This window comes from Bombus fervidus, chromosome 7, assembly GCF_041682495.2.
Source record: "Bombus fervidus isolate BK054 chromosome 7, iyBomFerv1, whole genome shotgun sequence".
NCBI classification, from domain to species: Eukaryota; Metazoa; Arthropoda; class Insecta; order Hymenoptera; family Apidae; genus Bombus; species Bombus fervidus.
The window spans coordinates 2,567,312-2,587,624 of NC_091523.1; the positions used below are offsets into that span (position 1 = coordinate 2,567,312).

Below are 20,313 nucleotides of genomic sequence, written 5' to 3' on the forward strand. Positions count from 1 at the left end.
TTGTACGCATTTTCATAGCTTTACTCACAAGCTAACTGTGTACACTATGTACAAGTATGGATTATGGTTAGTAATGCTATTTGCAACAATGTTTGTCCTTGCGATGCTGTTCCCGATGCCATTTTTCAACGGGAAGCAAGTGTACCAGCATTATCAAGTTTAGCATCGTGGCAGATAAAGCTGCGAATTACATAATGTGTAAAGAAACGCAACGTAAGATGCATGCAGACTATTAAGGGCTAAACTAGCATACATTTGCCTTGCATAAATTGTAACTTATCATCTGATTTCATATGCATTAGGTAATAGACATTAAATATTACTCTCTATTTTAACGGTACTTTTTACTACCTTAGAAGGGAATTATTAAAAATAATAAAAATTATTATTTGTTATTTTAGAAACTATTAAAGATATTACCTTCAATTTGCGTCCAAGAATTTGATACTTCTGAAGTTAGAGCGGGCAGCCTGGAGGATGGGCCATACATAACTTGACTACTGTTCTCTGGATCTTAATTATAGACATATTGTTATTTTAGGAAGAAGTACAGAGTACAGCAACTTTAAATTAATTCAAATGCTTGTAATGTACTAAATTAATCAAGAAATTAGACCAATTTTTTTATCTACTCTTAGTTTCTAAGAACATAATATGTAATAATACATAAAACGTTTACAAACGAGCATCTTAAAGTAGATAAGGTAAAAATATGATATGAGAGTAACAGCACACAATAAGAAAAACGTTTCGCCGAGATATGAAAATTATTAATGTATGAATTAAAAGCTTACCAATATCTTCATTATTGGTATCATCGATGCTATGGTAACTAGAAACTGATCCCGTACTAAAATAAGTTGACTTTGCGGATGTCGCAGAGTAGAAACTGTCTAGCCTCTGTCTTCTCTCAGCTTCTGTTTCCAGAGTGATATTATCGCTTATTATTTCGTTATCGTCACAGCTATCAAAAGATCCATCAAAAATAGCAGGATCTCCATCGATTGCATCATGGAAGCTTTTCGATTCACTGATTTTGCTGTATCTAAACATATGATAGAATAATATTAAAAAAACTCATATTTTATTACTATTATTTAAGCATTTTCTAAGAATATACATTTCAAACGTCAATTTACAAAATATTGTAATTTGAAAATTGAATTTGTATGCTGATAAATGCAAACCACAAATAAAATTTTTATGAGTTCCTAATGTTGAGACTTTAAACGATTATTTTCGATGTTATTTTTATCGGATTTATTAAGAATAAATTCACAAAGCAGATGAAACTTTGAACGAATTATATCATATGTCATTTTAAATTCAAATAAAATCTCCCCAATATTCCAGATACTGAATACAAAAATATCTCTCGTTTGACATTTTGCGTTATTTTACAGACATTCTACGTAAATCTTTTTTCGTGATAATGATATTCTTATTTCATGGTCAATATAAAATTAATAGAGACCGTATCTCGTGTAACTACAATGCATATGTATGTATTCAGAATGTTACGTAAACTCGAGACATCCATATGCAAAGTATTATTTCAGTTTCTATAAACTTACATAAACTTGACAAGTGTATTTACATATTTCTTACTACTTTTATAATACGTTAATCGATATAATACTTTGCGAGAAAATAAGATGTTTGCACAAGAGTATCGTTACTTCAAAGAACAGATAATTGAAGTTTGTATTCGTACTAGTCTGTTATCTATTAAGCGAAAATTTTCACTCCATCTTTTCCATTTGATCTCAGAATTTTGTCAAAGAATTATCTTGTCGAACATGATGCTTGTTTCACTTGGCAATTTTCATGCGCAAATAATAGAGGTAATGCGTGATAAGGCAATAACGTACCGATCTAAATCATCGCCACAGCTCCTTGAATGCGATATCTGCGTTTCCTGTGCGTACTCATTGTAGGCCTTGCCATTACCCAAATTCTCCACGGACGGTACTTTATCGCAAGCTAAATAAGATACTTTTCCTTTGTATGTCCTCAAACCTATCAGTCGGGCGATAGTCCATATGGTGAATCTTTGACCGCCTATTGCACGGAGACGTTCACTCTCAATGTCAATGTCGGCGAGTAAACCCCAGCCGACCGATAAAAACGAAAATAGAATCTGATTCCTCGTTTCAACGCGTACCAGGTCCATCTGTGCCTTTTTAAACTTCACCACGGACAGTGCGCTGACGAGAAGAGGATTATAATCGTACGGCTCCCTGAAATAGAATCCGTTACTATTGGTAAATGCGCATGATTATTATTTTTAAAGCAAATTACGATTTTTCTTAAATAAAATAATTGTAATTATTTAATTATAGCACGATTTCCATTGATCCTGCTATTCTCCTCACTTCTTTTATACGTTTGTATCGTTACAAATGTTTTCTTTTTTAGGGTACTTTATCTCATAAAAAACGTGAAGTATACATAAGGTAAGTAAAATTATATTGAATATAGACACCAAATATTTCTCTATTTTAGTAATATCTATTGAAAGATATAAAATCTATTTCGGGTGATATATTTAAATGCTAAAGAGAACGATAGGGTTAATTTTATTATTATTAATATAATTATTCGGTTTTTTAATTTTCTGTGTACGAAAATGAAATGTGAAATTTGGAGCTGTTTGTGTTTTGTAACTAAGAATCGATAATATTACGGATGACCACAAGAGAATAATGATCGACTATCTAGTTTATTTTAATGCTGCATCAAGAAAATGGCGTCTTTCTTCCGTCCTTATATCATAATTACTGTAATTTTGTAACAATGAAATTTCCTTTACAATTTTTCTCTTTTCGCTAAACGCGTATTAAATAACTACTTTTTGTCGTTATCGTCGCGTTTCATCCAATTGCCTCTATTTCTCAATGTAAAATCGATACTAAGCTATGTGCTCAAAACAGGAAACGCAGAATAATCTCAATTGGAGCTTTGTAATATTTAATTTTCTTTCACATACATTTTACAAATTTTACATATGTCTGTGTGTGTATGTGTGTGGATGGGGGTCATTTATAGGAAAAGAAATGTTCAATAATTAAACCGCAAAGTCTATAATTTTCCTAGATAATCAACACAAATTTTACGAAACGAATAGTAGTTTCAAATGACTCATAGAATAGCGTATGTTTTATAAAACGAAGTGTTGTGAGAAACCAAAATCGTGTTCATAAAGACCGATATCGAATGAAATGAAACAAGGTCATTTACAACGCATTACCTCTCGTTACAATTAAAGAACAAAGTTCGAACAAAAAATTAAAGACTCACGTACTAGGTATCGACTTGTGTACAACGTCATCAACAAGCTACATATGTAGTTCGAAAGATATTCTACGTTAAATATCTCTTCGATCATGCAAATTTCTTTCATTATCTGTACCATATACCATGAATATTGTTGTTGGTATTTCTCATCTCGGTTGTTGCTTGATATGATCATAATTACAGAATGGAAAGTATACTTCAAGGATGGTGAAACACATTGAAACGTTAAAACACATTAGTATTAAACGTGCGGGAGTAAAAAACGCTTTAGTTTTACATCGATATGATAGTGTTCTCTTAAGTTACATAAGATACGTAACGTCACCCGATGACTGATACTAACTACATATGTAGTTCTCTCATTACAATGATAAGTTAATGTAAATAATTATTATCTTATAATGTGCAACTTACTTTTTTTTAATATTCATGAAATTAAAGTATTGGTTTCTTAATTTCAAAAATATTAATGAAAATATAATGAACAAACGATCGTTTTTAAATTATTAGAACAATATTGCTTTCAGACATGAAGATTCAATATATCTACTATAGCGTAGAATGTTACTGACTGTGCAATACTTTTTTTTTTTACTCTTTATTGCACAGATATTCAACAAGTGGCTTACGCATCTTTAACAACAGTAACGATAATGATAAACGATAACAATACAAAAGTATATGAATATTTTTTTCTAAAACATATTTATATCTCGTTATCGCATATATCGTCTAGTTATACAACATTTTAACGAATTTTTTACGACTATTGACGGTAACAGGTGAGCAGTTAACAAGCGGAAAAATCCACCTGATTCTTTAAATAGGCATGAAACCCACGGATATCAAGAAATGTGCAAATTTCTTGTTAGCTTGATGCTGATTACTCTAATATGCGTCAGCTATTTCATAAGAAATAATAGCATACTTATTTCGATACTATCTACTCGATAATACTTCAAAGAACAAATATATATGCAATCGTTATATTACAATGTTATTACATTATAAGTTTACTTAAAGGAAATTAAAAATAAATAGGAGTTTAAAATTATATTGCAGTTTTATAATTTGTTGCAATTTTTTATCTAATAAATATTTTCAATAAATGTTTAACGTCGGTAAAACGATGATAATATCATAATCGTTTTATAGTTTCATGATTCATTTTATGAATATGATGTGGGATAGATATTAGAAATTTGTTATGACGTAGGAAATATGAATGAGAGGAAAAGCTAAATGAAAGATAATGAAAGCAATTGAATTTGACGAAAAATGCAGGGGCACGTGTAGTCCTCGACGCTTTAATGGCTAAACGAAAATTAGGTCGATTTATCGTTAGTCTACGGTGCTCATCCGAGTTATCGTCCGATCCTTAAAAACATGAAATTTTATCACGTTGTAGATTAGTCATAGCTGCTGAAAAATTACAAATTCATTGATCGGAAAATTTGCAATGCACCGAGTTAATCATCGTATCATAAATCTAAGCCAGTAGACCTTGAATATTTCATCTTATGTATGTATTAATGAAAGGATAAATAGATTACTGCATATAAATTTTCGTTTATGAAAATTAGTTTCATTCTATTTAAATCTTTTTTATCCTATCTATCTATCCTAAAATTCTGTTTAAAAGTTAAGGAAAATTAAAATAAATGATACAGACTATGTGCTTGTAACAATGCCTATGTTCGAAGATTGCAACTTGCCTGTCGCGAAATTCATACTAATTCACAGAATAAATTGATAACAGTGATGCCTGTTAAGCGATGTTATGTCGCTCACATGTGTATAATTAACCCTTTGCTCTGCAACAATATTCGATACAATGAACCAATATGGTGCAGATTGATGCACTCGCTTACTAATATCTTCTTTAAATGACGCCTGTATCTGTTTTCTCTATGCGATCTTCGATATTCTATAACAATTTATTTATCAAATCACTCAATTTTTATTTTAAGTGCTTTCTAAAATAATTTCATTCTTGTAACATACATATAACTATCATTCTATCGTCCAACAACATGTTTGAAGCACGGTAACGGTATAAGATTATAACATTTTTCAACAGAAAATTAAAAGAATGAGACAAGGATAGTGTAAAATTACAGTACGTTATATAGTACAAAAAGATGGCTACAAAATATAATGATTAGAAAAAGAATATTCTTATTTGCCAATAAAACAGGTTTTTTATCAGGTTGTATATTTCAATTTCATGATACTAAATTTAATATATTTGAACTTAATTAAACAGTACAGAAATTCTATAATACATAAATACAAGGTATATACGAGTGAGAAGAATTTTGTCGAAGATTTTAGTAAAATCATTATTAAAACAAATCCATCGTTTGCCGAAATTGCAGAAACGCCTTTCTACGAGCATGCATATAAACTGAACGAGCCGGTTGCGGGCGGAAATAACGACTTCCTCGGAACGACCGAGCCAGACACATAAAATAAATCACGAACCCGGATGATCCTAAAAGAGACTTACTGTTTAGCGTACGCGATGGATTTCGCCAGACCATTACCGGAACCACAGGGTATCACACCAAGGGATAATTCCTTCAGAGCTTTCTCCCAATCAGGCCTTTGAAAAAGCCCATTTACTACTTCGAACACGATACCGTCGCCTCCGACCATCAGCAGCCCGCTCCATTGATAGATGTCCCTCGTACGCACGAACTCGCGTGCGTAATTGGGACACTTGGTGATGTGAACATCATAAGGCCTCTCAGCTTCCGATAAAATCGGATGGATCCTTTTCTGGAACGTTTCTCGACCTCTTCCTGGACCCGACTTTGGATTCAGCAACACCAGAATCTTTCGTTGTTCACCTGGACACGCTGCAATCAATTCAAAGGAGTTTTTGCTTCCTTTTTCCTGTTCTTTTTTCATTTGTACGCCGCAATGTCATATGGCGGGTTGAAGATCATAGTAATGTAAGCGATGATTTTGAAAATTAGGATTTAGTTATGTTTCAAATATTAAAACTATCATTTAACTTTAGTTTCATAATTAATTAAGTTATAGCTTTATTCTTAACCGTGGTACGTTTTCATAACTTCAAAAAACTAAAAGATTTTTTTAATAAAAAATGAATGAATCTAATGAAAGCGGAGACTGCTACTTTAGGAGAAACAATTCTTTATATATTACAGAAATTTTCTTTTGTCAAAAGTTAGACTATTATTATTATTTTCCAAGTTTATATTATGTCATATATTTTGTATTAATTTTTCTAAAAATATTTCTTCAGTATTTGACTTGTTTAGTTGGTAATGTATCAAGATACAATCACGTTTACTCGTGTTACGCGTACAATTTATGGGTGATTTCTTATGAAACCGTAGGCACATTGTGCACGTCATTGCAATTCCTGAGTGCTGCAATACAGACCGTTTTCTTGACAATCATTTCAGCTTCGAAGTCACGCGAGTAATTCATGCTATACTTAAAATTGGCTTTACTTTCTTTTTGGTTCTTTGTGGTCTTCGTGTTTATGTTTACTGAAACTTTTCCGTTAATTTTAAAAGCTAAAATATTTTTTCTCAATTTTACAGTAGAAGACTAGAATCTATATATGTTTCAGACCCGAGTTTGATTGTATTTTGTTAATCTTGAGGTCTAGAATATCTTTGAAAATTTTATGAGAAATCTTTGGCCATATAATCTCGTACAATAAGGAGAAGTTAATCGAGGGTAAAGAAAATTTCTACGAAGCAAGAAACCCCTGGATGATTACGTGACGTGTAACGCAACGAGCGTGTTTTAATCTTTAGAAGACGCCCCTGCAGACGCCACCGCAGCAAACCCCTTTGCAGAGATTTCTCTGCAGTTCAGTCGTGTTCGATTATCTTGAATAATTTCTTACAAATGTATTTTAATGTATACCTAGTTTTTATTTTATCATGAAGTATGCTGTTTATTTTTGCGTAAAATATTTGCGATACAATTTTCTGTTAATTATATACGATTATTGGTTAATTCGCTTATAATTTATGCATTTTTATAAAATTATATTTCCTATTTAATAATTCTGAATTACATGAAGGATTCCTTTGCTCGCAATTAGTTGAGATTGAAATACGATAAAAGATGAACAAGGGAATTGATTACTGCGATAATAATTGAACATTTCTTAATTAATCGAGATGTATGGACTATCATTGGAATAAGCTTACTACTAAATATTTATATAAATGTGGGTAACTGATTTTATAAAAGTACATAGTAACAAATTTTTTAAAATTATGTGTGGTATAGTCAAATAAATATTTGGTACGACTTTGCAAAACAGATTTTATACCGATGGTTGCGTTTATTTATATAAAACCTAACAACGTAAAAAATTTGTGTTCGATCGAATTTATAGAACGAAAAAGTTCATTTTCTGAAAAATGTGTTGCCTACATTTCCGGGAGAAAAATGGAGAAAATAGGTTACCAAATTTACGAACGTTACTATTTTCTGTCTGAGCAGCAATTTAAACAGGCTCTGCTTGTATTTACGTAAACCTAGGAGTTATGGATCGTTAAACGCAACTAGTGAAAGTACAGATAAGGTAACACCAACTATAAAAGGTCTGAGAGTCGAGAGAAAACTTTTGGAGTGAATTAAACGTATATCATCTTATATCATTTCTCGTAGCTTTATTTATATAATTTGACAAAAATTGTATTCAGCATAGCGGATAAAAAAGGTATAACATAATCGTCGTGCGTGACTCTGTTACTTAATCTCTTTACCATTTTATGCTAAACTTTGCAAAATTATCTTGCGAAAAATATGACATGCGCGATTTAGTTTCCAAAATGTATTTATGGCTAATTTGACTTATTTAAGATTTTTAATAGGAAGATAAGAATTTATTAAAACCATTTGCGACAATTTTTACTAGAAACTGAAAACAGTTTTCAATCAAAGTTAAAGTCAAAAAATTTTAGCATCGCTTTATAAAAATCACTTTTTCTGCAAATTAGAATTGAAGGTCGACGATAATAAAGTACACGTGTATTTTGCACAGATTATTCTCATACCACCGGCCATCTTTCGCATACTGATCTACGCCATATGCTATACCTATATTTATAATATACGTATATATACATGCATAGATACATAAGTGCAAAAAAATATATTATCAAAGATAACAGATATCGTGAAACGATTCCTGACCAAATATGCAAATAAATTTCGCCCTTATCCAATTCCATCACAGAATCGGCTCCGATTCGAGGAGCAACAAACCGAAAAGCTTTGAGTTTGGGCAACTGAACCAATATTCGATAACCGCAAACAACGAACAACGATCGATCCCTGTAACGAGATGCAATCAGCAATTTTATGTAGGTCATTTTGAATTAATTTGGCTGGTAGCCACATGGTCCGTTGCTTGAGAAAAATGTCGAAACACTTCTGGCGACGCGAAGACGCGACATATACACGACCCAATTGTTCTTTTGTCTTGCATCTTATGTACGCACGGTTTGCCACATTTGTTTCACGTCGATATTACTGATAAGCTCATAAATAAAGGATCTATCCATATGGCTGAATGTTATATAACGGATGACCACGTAAGTAATACGTGACCATTTAAACGCGCACTGTAAACAAACTTGTCAAGAGAACAATTTGAGAATTGACGGAATCAGCCAGTCGCTATGAAACTTTTAGCGTATCCTGATCACCAACTATTCAAACCGGTGGTCAGATTTAAGCTATGAATGTATTATTTCCGATTCCGAATGCTATTCGTATTCTCGCGACATATCTCGAATAGATGGAGAAAGAAGAGATCGTTCATCATCGTTGTTACGTGTTTGGACCTACGGACTTCGACTATTTACCAATTTATGTTTTATTTTTTACTGCTCTTTTTACTGTTGGCATTTCAAATAACACATTGTTTCACGAGAGTGTTTGAATACCTACTTATAGAAACTTGATAGACTATACTATATATGTTTACTGTATCTATTTATGGAAGCTATCAACATATAAAAAAACAATTTGAAATTTCATTAGTACTGTAAAACACGGCTCGTAATTATAAGGGTAGAATTTGAAACGAATCTTACGATCCTATTGATAAAAAGTTTCTATACTAAGTATTCCAATACTTTTGTAAGATATAAGTAGCATCCGTGTTTTAAATATGCTTGACTCACAACAGCATTTTAATTAAAGTTATTACTTTAAAGCACCTCCAGGACTTGAAAGTCTGTAGTTCGCATGAAACTGGCGTCACTTTAAAGCCTTCTAAAAAAGCAGAAAATCACACACGAATAAATATTCTAGCTCCACTCTGGTAATCATTTGTGTCCCAGCGTTGCAACGACACACGAGAGAATATTTGAAGAGGAAAGTATGCGCCTGTTGGGTTTAGAAATTAGAACCCTGTGAATGCATGGACATACCACAATACTCAAGCTATACGCGAATGTGTAATATATTTATATATTTGCGAGGGTGAGCATTTTTAGGGTTGAACGGTACGTGCCAAGTGTAAGTTTCCAAAAAAATTTTAGAAAGCATTATTAAGCGAAACGTATCCTTAGCGAATTCAGAACGGTATGTATTGTGCAGTGAATAATATTGTGTAATATATTACTAAATATTACTTAATAACAAAATAAATAATATTAGATATGTAATAGCAGAACTCCATATAAATTTTTCCAACATATTTTATAGTATTATGTCATATGGACAAAAGTTTTTAAAAGCATTATAAAAGCTACAACAAAAATATGGAACGTGAAAAAATGGTAATGATTTTACTCTTAATGTATTACTTATTACAACATAAATAATTTATGTTAACATTATACGTTAAAGTAAGCTAGACGTACTGAATTAATGTTACGCTTGTGGAATAAACTCAACAGTATGTTGATGTTAGGGATTAGTATGTATCGATACAGGTAAATAACACACTTTGGAATGTGAAATAACATGTGATCAGCGTATAGCATCGATCAATTTATTATTTAATATATCTAATCCACTAAACCAATATAAAATAAACACACCATTCATCCATTCGCCATATATTATTGAATAATATAAACGATACTTTATTAAACATAAAAGTTCTTTAAGTATGCTAATATGAAACTTGAAATAAATTATATGATATCGACTAGTATAAAATATATGTACAATATGTAGGTACCTATATATCAGCCACTGTGATCTGTATATTCGAGACTATCTTCAAAAATTAGTGTGAATTATTGAACTACATCGATCTCAAAGGACTGTGTCAAAAGAGGAGCAGAGTAGATGGATGGTTATTTTCGTCAATGCACAATAAATCAAAGAGTGACGTAAACGAAATGCACAGCAATAGTTCAATGTATTTAGTACGAGGCCTTGTGTTTTATTGAACAACAGACTGATAAAAAGCGGAGAAATTAATCCTTGCAACTGTATCCTTTTGAAGAAAAAAACAAAGAGAAGAAGAAAATAAGATCAAAACTTGAGTAAAAAACGTTTTTCATAATATGTATTTCCTCTCGTTTAATCTTCTTTTCTATTCTCAGAGCTCCATTAAAGTTACTCCCTTTCGAGAGTTTCAAACATGTCCCATGGTAAAACATTATTCTAACGGAAACGCACGTTGGAACTAATGGTCAAACATTACCATGCAGGATAAATCTCTTCCTCTTAACCAATATCGATTGCCTTTGCGCCAACAATAAAATATAAATTAACCTGCAATTTGATATAAAGCGAAATTGTCTGGATGAAAACAGGATGTTCCGGAAAACATGATATTTGAAATATTGCCTCAATTATTGATTTCGTGAGAGATGAAAAAAATGTGTATGTTTGTTTTATTATTTTTCGAATGCAATTCGATTTTATTAAATTATCAAATTAAAACATATTAAATTTGGTCATTCTGTATGAAACAGCCATTCGAAAATATGTGAAAATTTCATCACTGAAGATAAATAGCGATGAAAACTCGGAGATACGTTGTTGTGTACTATCAACAAATAGCTTCCGTGCCAAAAAATTTATAACAGTTTTACTGATATGAATAAAAAACTATAATGGTATAACATTGTACTATGCATAATATTATACTATCAGCGAGTAGATTTTGGCAGATATTGTAATGAAAAAATTTCATTAGTGCAGATAGTAATGGTATATACATTATAGTATTAATACACTGAACCATTGACGAGCAGAGATTTTGTATTGATTACAACTTGATATGTATATACTTTGTAACACGCAACATCGAACCATATACAAATATATACACATATGTATGTATGTAGTATGTAGTACTTATATAAGTAGCATTAAACGTTTTTGTTTATAAATTAACCGCTGGCAGAATATTCGATAAGATATTAACATGAAAATTCACGCTATATCAAATAAATACATGGGTATTATTTGAGAAAAGTGACGGAAAAACACGAAATGAATAGGCTGCAATGACAATTAACCTTTTTCACTCATTCGGTCAGAATCTACACGTTGGTGAATTATTTCATTATTGTGCGTCGTGCAAGTATCATAATTCATCTATAAAAAAGATATGCTGGTTTTTTGGTTGTTTACTTTATGCGATTTGGTTTAGTCTTTTTACTATATTACACTATTTATTATTGCATTTTATTTATTCTATATATTTTACACTATTATACATTTTATAATATTAAATATGGATATGCATAGATTCAAACATCAATACATTAAACATGTGCGTATGTTTACAAACATTAACGAATAAAAAATATTCAATCTGAGAAAGAATAAGCTATCGGTAGATCATTGGAAATATCGAACTTCGACCGAGTCCGACTGACGAGATAATTTTCTTGCCTTGGACATAAATGCGATAAATTTTTAGCAACCATGGCATGACGGCGTTTTAATACTTATGCATCTAATCGTAATAATCAGCGAGACCGACGTAAATATTTTTTATGCAATAAAATTCGTTTTTCCTTTGCTTCGCAAATATTAGTTTAAAAAATTCACGATTCGAAAATACTAATTATTTCATAAGCATAATAAAAGAAAGGAAAAAGATTCTGGTTATTATAAATTTTTGTAAGCGTAATAACGATAAAATAAAATATTACTAACACACAATAACGTTTTGATTACTGCAAAAGTCTGTCTTCTCTAGATTTGCTAATTTGTTTTTTAACTAAAATACATGTATATCGATGCGAATAAATTTCCATAGTTTATTAAAAGTCTTTCTCTATTGATAATATCAGTATCAAATAAATAACATTTTTATCGTATTAAAGTTTAGTGCGTCATGTAACGTTCAAATTAGCCTATTATGTACTGTTTTTGCGCAAAGTGACGTAAAATGGATGTTATAAAACAATTTGTAATTTTTTTTTTATGAACTTTGCTAATGTTGAAGATATTAGCTCCGATAGATATCACTTTTTAATCAATAATATATGTTTATCTATGGTTATATCAGTGATCGAAAATACCAATTAAACCTTATTTTTAATTCTATATAATTTGACTTGAAAATTTAAGAACCATAGGTCTATAAATAAACAGCTTTACATTATCATTAAAATATTAGATTTTGTTATAATTATAATAGTATTATTATTGACATTAACCAACTTTTCTTAGTAATAATTGTATTCCTAGATGTCATATTAAAGAATTATAATCAATGGTAAGTAAATACAGGACTTTAAATAAATAAAAGATCTTTAAAATGAAGAATCATATAATGCAATAGAAAAGTATGCCATATCATAAATTGTAATACTGATACAGACAATTGTAAATAAAAAAAATCAATTCATGTATCTATTATAAATAATATTTAACCAAACTATTGATAGTATTGGAATGTTAGACTAACACCATTGACAGTACCATTCACAGCAATATTAGTACTAAAATTATTTATATACTTTACAATTTACAATATTGTATGTAATTTAATTACTATTTGCTATTATTGTTGTTCAAAATTGAAAAGATTAATAGCAAACATTTATTTCTAATCCATTTTCCCATAGTTCCTAATTTTCTTATAGTATACAATTTGTCTACGCGAATTCAAAATAAACAGAATATAAATCAAAAATATTGCTGCTATTAATGTATTAAACTATCTTTATTTTAATCAAACTCAATTTCTTACTAAAATAACTTCTTTATCGAGTAGGATAAAAATACAAAAATATTATCATCAAATATTTTTGACGATAAAGAAACCGATTCATTAGTCACACAATTCTCACTATTCCACAGGTTGTTGGTGTTATTAAAGAGACAAAATCTTGGCATTGATGCAGCAAAATCTTGGAATCAGTTACCTTTAAAAGTCCGAATGGTAATAATCTCGTAGTGGGTTAATAAATTTCTATTTTATATCTAAATTTATTAAACGCATAATTTCATGCCATATTATATATATATATATATTTCTTTAAAATAATATTAAATAATAAACAAAATTTAAATAATTATTACATTTAAATTTTTCTGTGCAAACTCAGTTCTTCCTCGAGTTCATAAAAATGTATCTTTATTACAGAGTTGCATCATACCAGATACAATTACACGACCTTTTTATTGCGTTATACAATTGAAAACTAACATTTCATGCATCAGAGCACAACACAATGCTTGTAATAACGAGCCAATAACGAACAATAACAACAGCACTGCAATTATCAGTAAATACTAATTATTATTTAAAATAACATTTCATAAAACATCGAAATACTAGATACTATTGACTATTACTATTCTGAATTTTCATCATTTATTAACATCGTGTATTTTATCATTACAAAGTATAACTTATTTGAAACTTTTGTTAAATACATATGTGGTGAAAAGATTACTCTCTTGTGTTCCATACTTTATACTGAACCGCTTTAATTTGTGTAACTAAATTTCAAAGCGGATCGTGCTATAAAAAAGGTGTACAATTGTACGTCTTTTTCTTCTCAAGTGAAAACATATGCGTTGTATACACATAGTGAAGTGAAAATTCAAAGTGAATCACATTCGATTGCGGTAAATTAAAATATTTCACGAAGCCTTGCCGAGTTATCAAGCAAGGGAATCTGATATCAATTTTCAATGAATAAAATATTTATGAACGTGAAAGTTGATAAAAAACGGGGTACTTGAATCTAATGAATAACTTTTATCGAATAACATTTCAACAAAGTATTGTGTATTTATTTACTGATTTTCAATTAGTAATAAAATTAGTAATACAATAATATTGAAAAAGGATGAAGACAAAAGATTAAAACTTTTTCGAAAATAAATTATGATTACGAATTTTATTGACTTTTTAAAAATTTAACAAACACTTGAGTTTTTCATTTCTCACATTTTTTTCACATTTGGAATTTTCAACACTTAATGGATAATCACAAAACGATCATATCCTGTTTACAAGATAAGTAGTATCATTATTTTGAATATTGACTATGAGAAACGTGTTACATTATCTATGACATAAGCGATTTCACAAGCATTATTATAGGAATATTTTGTTGATATATAAGATTTAATTATGTAATGTTGTTAATTATTAATTTACAATGACGTATGCCAGACCACTGCTTTTTTGATAAAATGATGCTTACTGCAAAACTAAACACATATTTTCAGCAGTTGAAAAACATGATTAATTCAAATTCTCAGAATTCTGACTTACAGACTTACTTTACTGACGTAAGAACAAAATTGATTGAAAAGCAAAAAGAGAAATAAAGTGCCCGATGACTTGTAATAACCAGTTTCTTATTTATTTAAGCAATTTATTTAATACTAATTCTAAAAATGTATATCTATAACTGAGTTATCGTTACTGTATAATAATATATAAAAAGGATAATGTACTCAATATATACATAGAATTATGTAGAAACATACAGCAAAGATGAATTAAACGAGGAAAAATGCGAAGCTGAACTTCGTTTAGTTTTTAAACTAAGATAGTTCAATTTCGGGGAAGTCATAATGACTTTATTCAATATTACTTCGTTTAAAGTTCTGTTCCTGAAAAACATCATTCACGCTTATTATTACCATGTTGTTATACTGTCTTGCAAATAAATGCAATGACTAGCAATGTTCTTGAATGACAAGCATGTATATATACGGAAAGTGTAATAATTACAGCATACGAGTAATTAGTAAATCAACAAGTCCTATTATTATCATATCATTATTTTTAGTCTATACCAAAAATATCGAAAATCATAATTTTAAAATTACTTTTTAAATAAGAGATAAAAAGAATATGGTACAAGAAGAGCATTAGGAGGATAAATATAAATTTTTGTTCTTAAAAAATACAATAATGCTTAATTTTTCTATTTCGAAATTTTAATAACAAATTCCCAATATAGACGCGATTTATTGCCTTTAATTTATAAATGGGCACAATCAGATTCCATTAGAAGTTACATAATTCTGAGATTTACACCTTTTAACGACACGCATATACAACACGACGTTAACCTGTGTAGCTTCTAAATTAACATAACATTATTGACATTGTGAACCAGAGAAATATTTCAGTCAAAATAAATATTATTTAAGAATAAAATGCGAAAATATAACTCTCGCTCTGTCGATTCTTAATGTCCAGAAAACTTTTAATAACCGGAGGTAAGCATGACGCATTAAAGGAGATTGAAAAACTTTTGATGGAAATATGTTGGCAGACATTTCGAAAATACAGAAGGGTAACAATATTCGAAAAGTTTGAAGTAGGACGAGAAGAAACATAAATTCTGCAAGAATTATAATTACGATTCAGAGACGGTGAATAATGATTTTTTTGCTCAATTGCAGATGTTCTATTGCGTAAAAGAAGGTTAAGGAGGCAAAATGGAACAGATACGTAAAAGGTGAAACTTTGTTTTACGATATTTCGAAAATTCAAAAAGAGCATGGGCATAGTCCAAAAGTTTGAAGCAGAAATCTGAGAGAAGAAGAAACGCGAAATCTGTAAAAATTTTCAATTGTTAGTGTTCTAACACTAATAAGACAAGACATACTTATTCTAATAATATGTAAATACAACTTTAAAGATGACCATATGGTAGCCGTTGCAACTTTAAATAAAATGTTTAAAAAACTTTAAAGTATATTGCTCAAAGTAACTAGAACATTTTATTTCCACGAAATGACACAATATCTTTTCTAAGCATTGATCTGTACTGAATTTTACAGTACATAAATGTTTCTTTCAGGACACTGATTTAAAACTTTGGAGTTTACTCATTTAAATTGTTTTAAATCCAATTAAAGCAATAAAATCGTCTTTGACGCAAACACTTTTTTAGTAATGTATTTAATAGTTCTAACGCATCTTTTATGTTTCTGGAGAAAATGTAAGTACAAGAAATATTGAAACGAATACCTACGAATACCTACGATTCGCAAATGAAAGCAAACATTGAAAAATATGTGTGCGTATGAATCTTTGATTTCCACATGACTGCAATATTTATAAATATGGTGAGTAAATGCATTTTAAATGAATGAAGTAATTAAAGGTGATATAAATCTAAATTTCTTCCAATGTTTAATTTTATGAATACGTTTTAAATGAATAAATTTTTTCAAATTTAAAAATTAAATAAGTTGCAATGGTTATGTATCGAGATATAGAAAATTATTGCATCGTTTATCTGAAATGAATGTACGTGGAAATTCGTTCGTATGATATTGCAAATGACTGATAGTGTGCGTATTAAAAATTTCTTCTGGAAATACAAATAAAAAATATTAATCTTTGCATGAATCTACGTAAGAAACTTGTAAATTGTTTTGTGTGTGTGTAATTTGATATTCCTTTAGATATAATTAAGGAGATTGTGCGTAGAATGACGTGCGTATAATTTAACTCCGTACCTGGGATTCTTTTATTCATACAATCATTTTTGTTGAATTTCAGATATATTAATCATTGTAAAAATGTATTCATATAACGACAACATACAACTTCCTCCGTTTCGATATTGTCTTACTGGAACATTAAGTAGAATTCTATGTAATCGATTATTAAAAAATTTAACTATCATTATTCAAACGAATATATTTCTATAAACAATAAACAATAATGTATTTAAAAAGGAAAAAAATAAATGTTAAAAATGATGTGCAGAAAGAAAAGCATTTGCTGCAAATGAAAGTACAGTTATTCTAATACACATTATCTAGAATCTAGACCTACTCAAGAAAAGAAATATTGGCGTTTGGCTTGCATATATTAGATATATAATAGAAAGCATTTGAGATGACTATATATATAACAATGTACCTACTATAATTTAAACTATATTTGCAAAATAATTGATTATATTTACAAATGTTAATTACCATTAATAAACAATATTTTATATTAAATTACCTTTCATCCCATGTTACAATATCATTCCTGATTTATTAACTATTTTCATCTCAATAAGACACAATCATGTTATTGAAATTAACATTCAATCATTAGTACTTAGATTCATCCATAATGTATAAGTTCATTAGCGTAAATATGTAGAAGAAATTTTAATGAAGCTTCTTCACGTTTTATTATTTCGTAATTTCTAGCATTGATTACCTAACATGATCCTACCTTAAACGTTTTCGTTAGAAGGGTGGCAAAAGAAACATAATTTATCGAATTATCGCTATGTGAATGTCTTGTTACGATGAAGAAGAAAAAGAAAACGAAAAAGAGATTGAACTCACCGCTAATCAACGATTCCAGATTCTCGTGACTGGGGCTCATAAAACTTTTAGGCACAGGCAAACCAACAATGAGACATTTTATAGCTAATCGCCACCTGCTGGCCTCTCGTAGATTATCTTCGTATTTGTCAAAGCTGCGGAATCGTAGTGTGATCGTGGTCCTTTCTCGTCTCTTGATACCTTTCATACGTGCCTTCTTCAACGTGTACGCATAAATATAAAGATAGGCCGAAGTGTCAAACTCGTCGTAGGATTGATATGCTTCCACAGACTCGACCAGCTTAAATTGAGATCTCGAGGTACCTGGTCCACAAACACAGCTTCCCGCGCTTTTGCGTTTCGAACGCATACATCTGCACCCTATTATGTCGTTTAGAACAATCGTTTCAACCTTCGTCGCACCATTATTGTCTTTCTCCAAGCTGAGACCCTTTTCTGTTAGTCTCACCTTGTAGTAAGTGTTTTTCTTCGATGTAACATAAAATGTTTCCTCAAGAAGAGTGTTAGAATGCACTTGACCACCGTCCTCCATGACACACTGATGATTGTCTGTCATTCAATAAGATACACCAATCACATTGATAATTATACCATAAGAAGATCATTATCGTAGTAATTAAGGCACGTGATAAACAGACATCTCTTTCCTATCTTGATAAAGTTTCCTTTATTGCCACGGTAAAGAATTGTTGCTTCGTACCATTCCATTTAAGAAAGAGTTCCCAATTCACTTAACGAGTTAATTTCTCTTGCTAGATTCTTTCATTTTCTCAGACATTTTTTCATCATTTAATTACTTGAACTGTTGTGTTGCGAATTTAATAAAGCACGTGCAGTTTCCAGAGTAATACACTCATAACATTATCTCTCATTAAAGAATCCATTTTACGGGAGGACGGTATTTAAATCGCGACCACGTAACATAGTCAAGGTTTTTTCCGAACTCACACTATTCTGTATTTCGATTAAAAGAAATTATCTCACCATTATCTCGGCTTCTTCTGTACTTGCGCGCATTCGAACATCAAACTGCTTCGAACACACCGAAATCACGGCATATACTGTTTATGTGAAACTTGAAACTTGACGGACCGATTCCTGGAGCACCCCAGCGCTACCTTGTGTTGGTAAATTGCAATTCACCGACATGTTTCTTGTGCAAGGAAACTACATATGTATATTTAGTATGACGGTGAGATTTTGTACAGTTGGCAAAAACGAGTTGACGAAGTCATAAAAATAGTCGTAAACTCTACGAAACGTTAAATTTACATGTTCCGACAATCAAAACAGGTATTTAAAACCTATTGGGGTAGATAAGGAACTGGGGCCCTGTTCAGGACCGTACAATGTAAGAATTGTTTCTTGTTTTGTAGTATATTTAAAAAAGGTTCATATAATAATTCATTTTAGATATATAAAACCTGTTATTTTTACAGAATATATGTATATATATATGTACATATTACATAAAATTTCCAAATACCGGCTCTGAGTAGGGCTATATCAATCGATCGTTGACATTTAGTATTTTAATTTATGAGTTTACTATATCGATTCTACAAACTATACTTGTGATTTTTTACTAAAGCTTAAAAAAATAGTTCGCTTTCTTTATAAATTGTCTTTATAAATTATAGATTTATCTAATCTGTAGAATTAAGATTGATTGTTTTTATATATATTTTTTCTCCATATTTTTTTTTTAATAATACTAAATAAATATTTCAGTTTTGATTTCAGTTTATATTCTTCTCCGACATATATTGTACTATATGTAAAAAAATTGTTCTAGTTGTACATATATATATATATATATATATATATATACATAAATGTATTTATCATTAAACAAATTGAAAACGTATAAAACTTGTTTCCATCTTATTTACTGCTTTTACCAAATGAAACAAATACATTTCCTTTTAGAAATTAATTTATTCCTACATAAATAATATCGAGTGAAAATTATAAATTAATTTCTTCAAAAAATAGATTAAAAAAAAAAAATAAAAATTTATATTAATTTAAACTGTATCCAAACATATGTATGTATAATATACTAAGCACATTACTGAATATTGTACGTAGCTTAAATTAAATATTAAAAAAATGATTGTTTTATTTCTTCATGTAAAAGTTTGTGTTTAAAAAAGTTATATATAATATATTTTTTTAACGATTGTACATAGTAGTTTCTAAAATTTATATTAAATAATTTTTTTTCTTTATTTTGGCAATTCTGATTTAGTGATA

The 20,313-nt window shown here is 29.8% G+C and overlaps 2 protein-coding genes and 1 long non-coding RNA gene across 5 annotated transcripts in view; 1 reads left to right on the forward strand and 2 right to left on the reverse strand.

The window, feature by feature from the left end:
* Sk2 (Sphingosine kinase 2) overlaps window positions 1-18,997 on the reverse strand; it is a 28,922-nt gene extending 9,925 nt beyond the window's left edge. Inside the window, exons 1-5 of one of the 2 annotated variants that reach the window (XM_072007415.1) lie at window positions 18,058-18,996; window positions 5,807-6,158; window positions 1,872-2,240; window positions 795-1,045; window positions 421-513 (exon numbers count right to left, since the gene is read on the reverse strand). In XM_072007415.1, coding sequence (XP_071863516.1) covers window positions 421-513; window positions 795-1,045; window positions 1,872-2,240; window positions 5,807-6,158; window positions 18,058-18,613 — 1,621 coding nt within the window. In that variant the 5' untranslated portion in view covers window positions 18,614-18,996. Of the gene's footprint in view, window positions 1-420; window positions 514-794; window positions 1,046-1,871; window positions 2,241-5,806; window positions 6,159-18,057 lie in introns of both variants that reach the window. The other variant, XM_072007416.1, reaches the window with a different exon arrangement.
* The window catches only part of Mrpl52 (mitochondrial ribosomal protein L52), a 105,018-nt gene that overhangs the window by 16,318 nt on the left and 68,387 nt on the right, over window positions 1-20,313 (reverse strand). The window lies entirely within an intron of this gene.
* On the forward strand, window positions 288-7,409 carry LOC139989266 (uncharacterized). Of its 2 annotated transcripts, none has more exons than XR_011800301.1 (4): window positions 288-302; window positions 402-2,264; window positions 5,814-6,254; window positions 6,905-7,409. It is a non-coding gene; the product is annotated as an uncharacterized lncRNA (long non-coding RNA). The 2 variants fall into 2 exon arrangements; XR_011800300.1 differs by lacking the exon at window positions 6,905-7,409 and having other exon boundaries at window positions 402-547; window positions 639-2,264; window positions 5,814-5,897.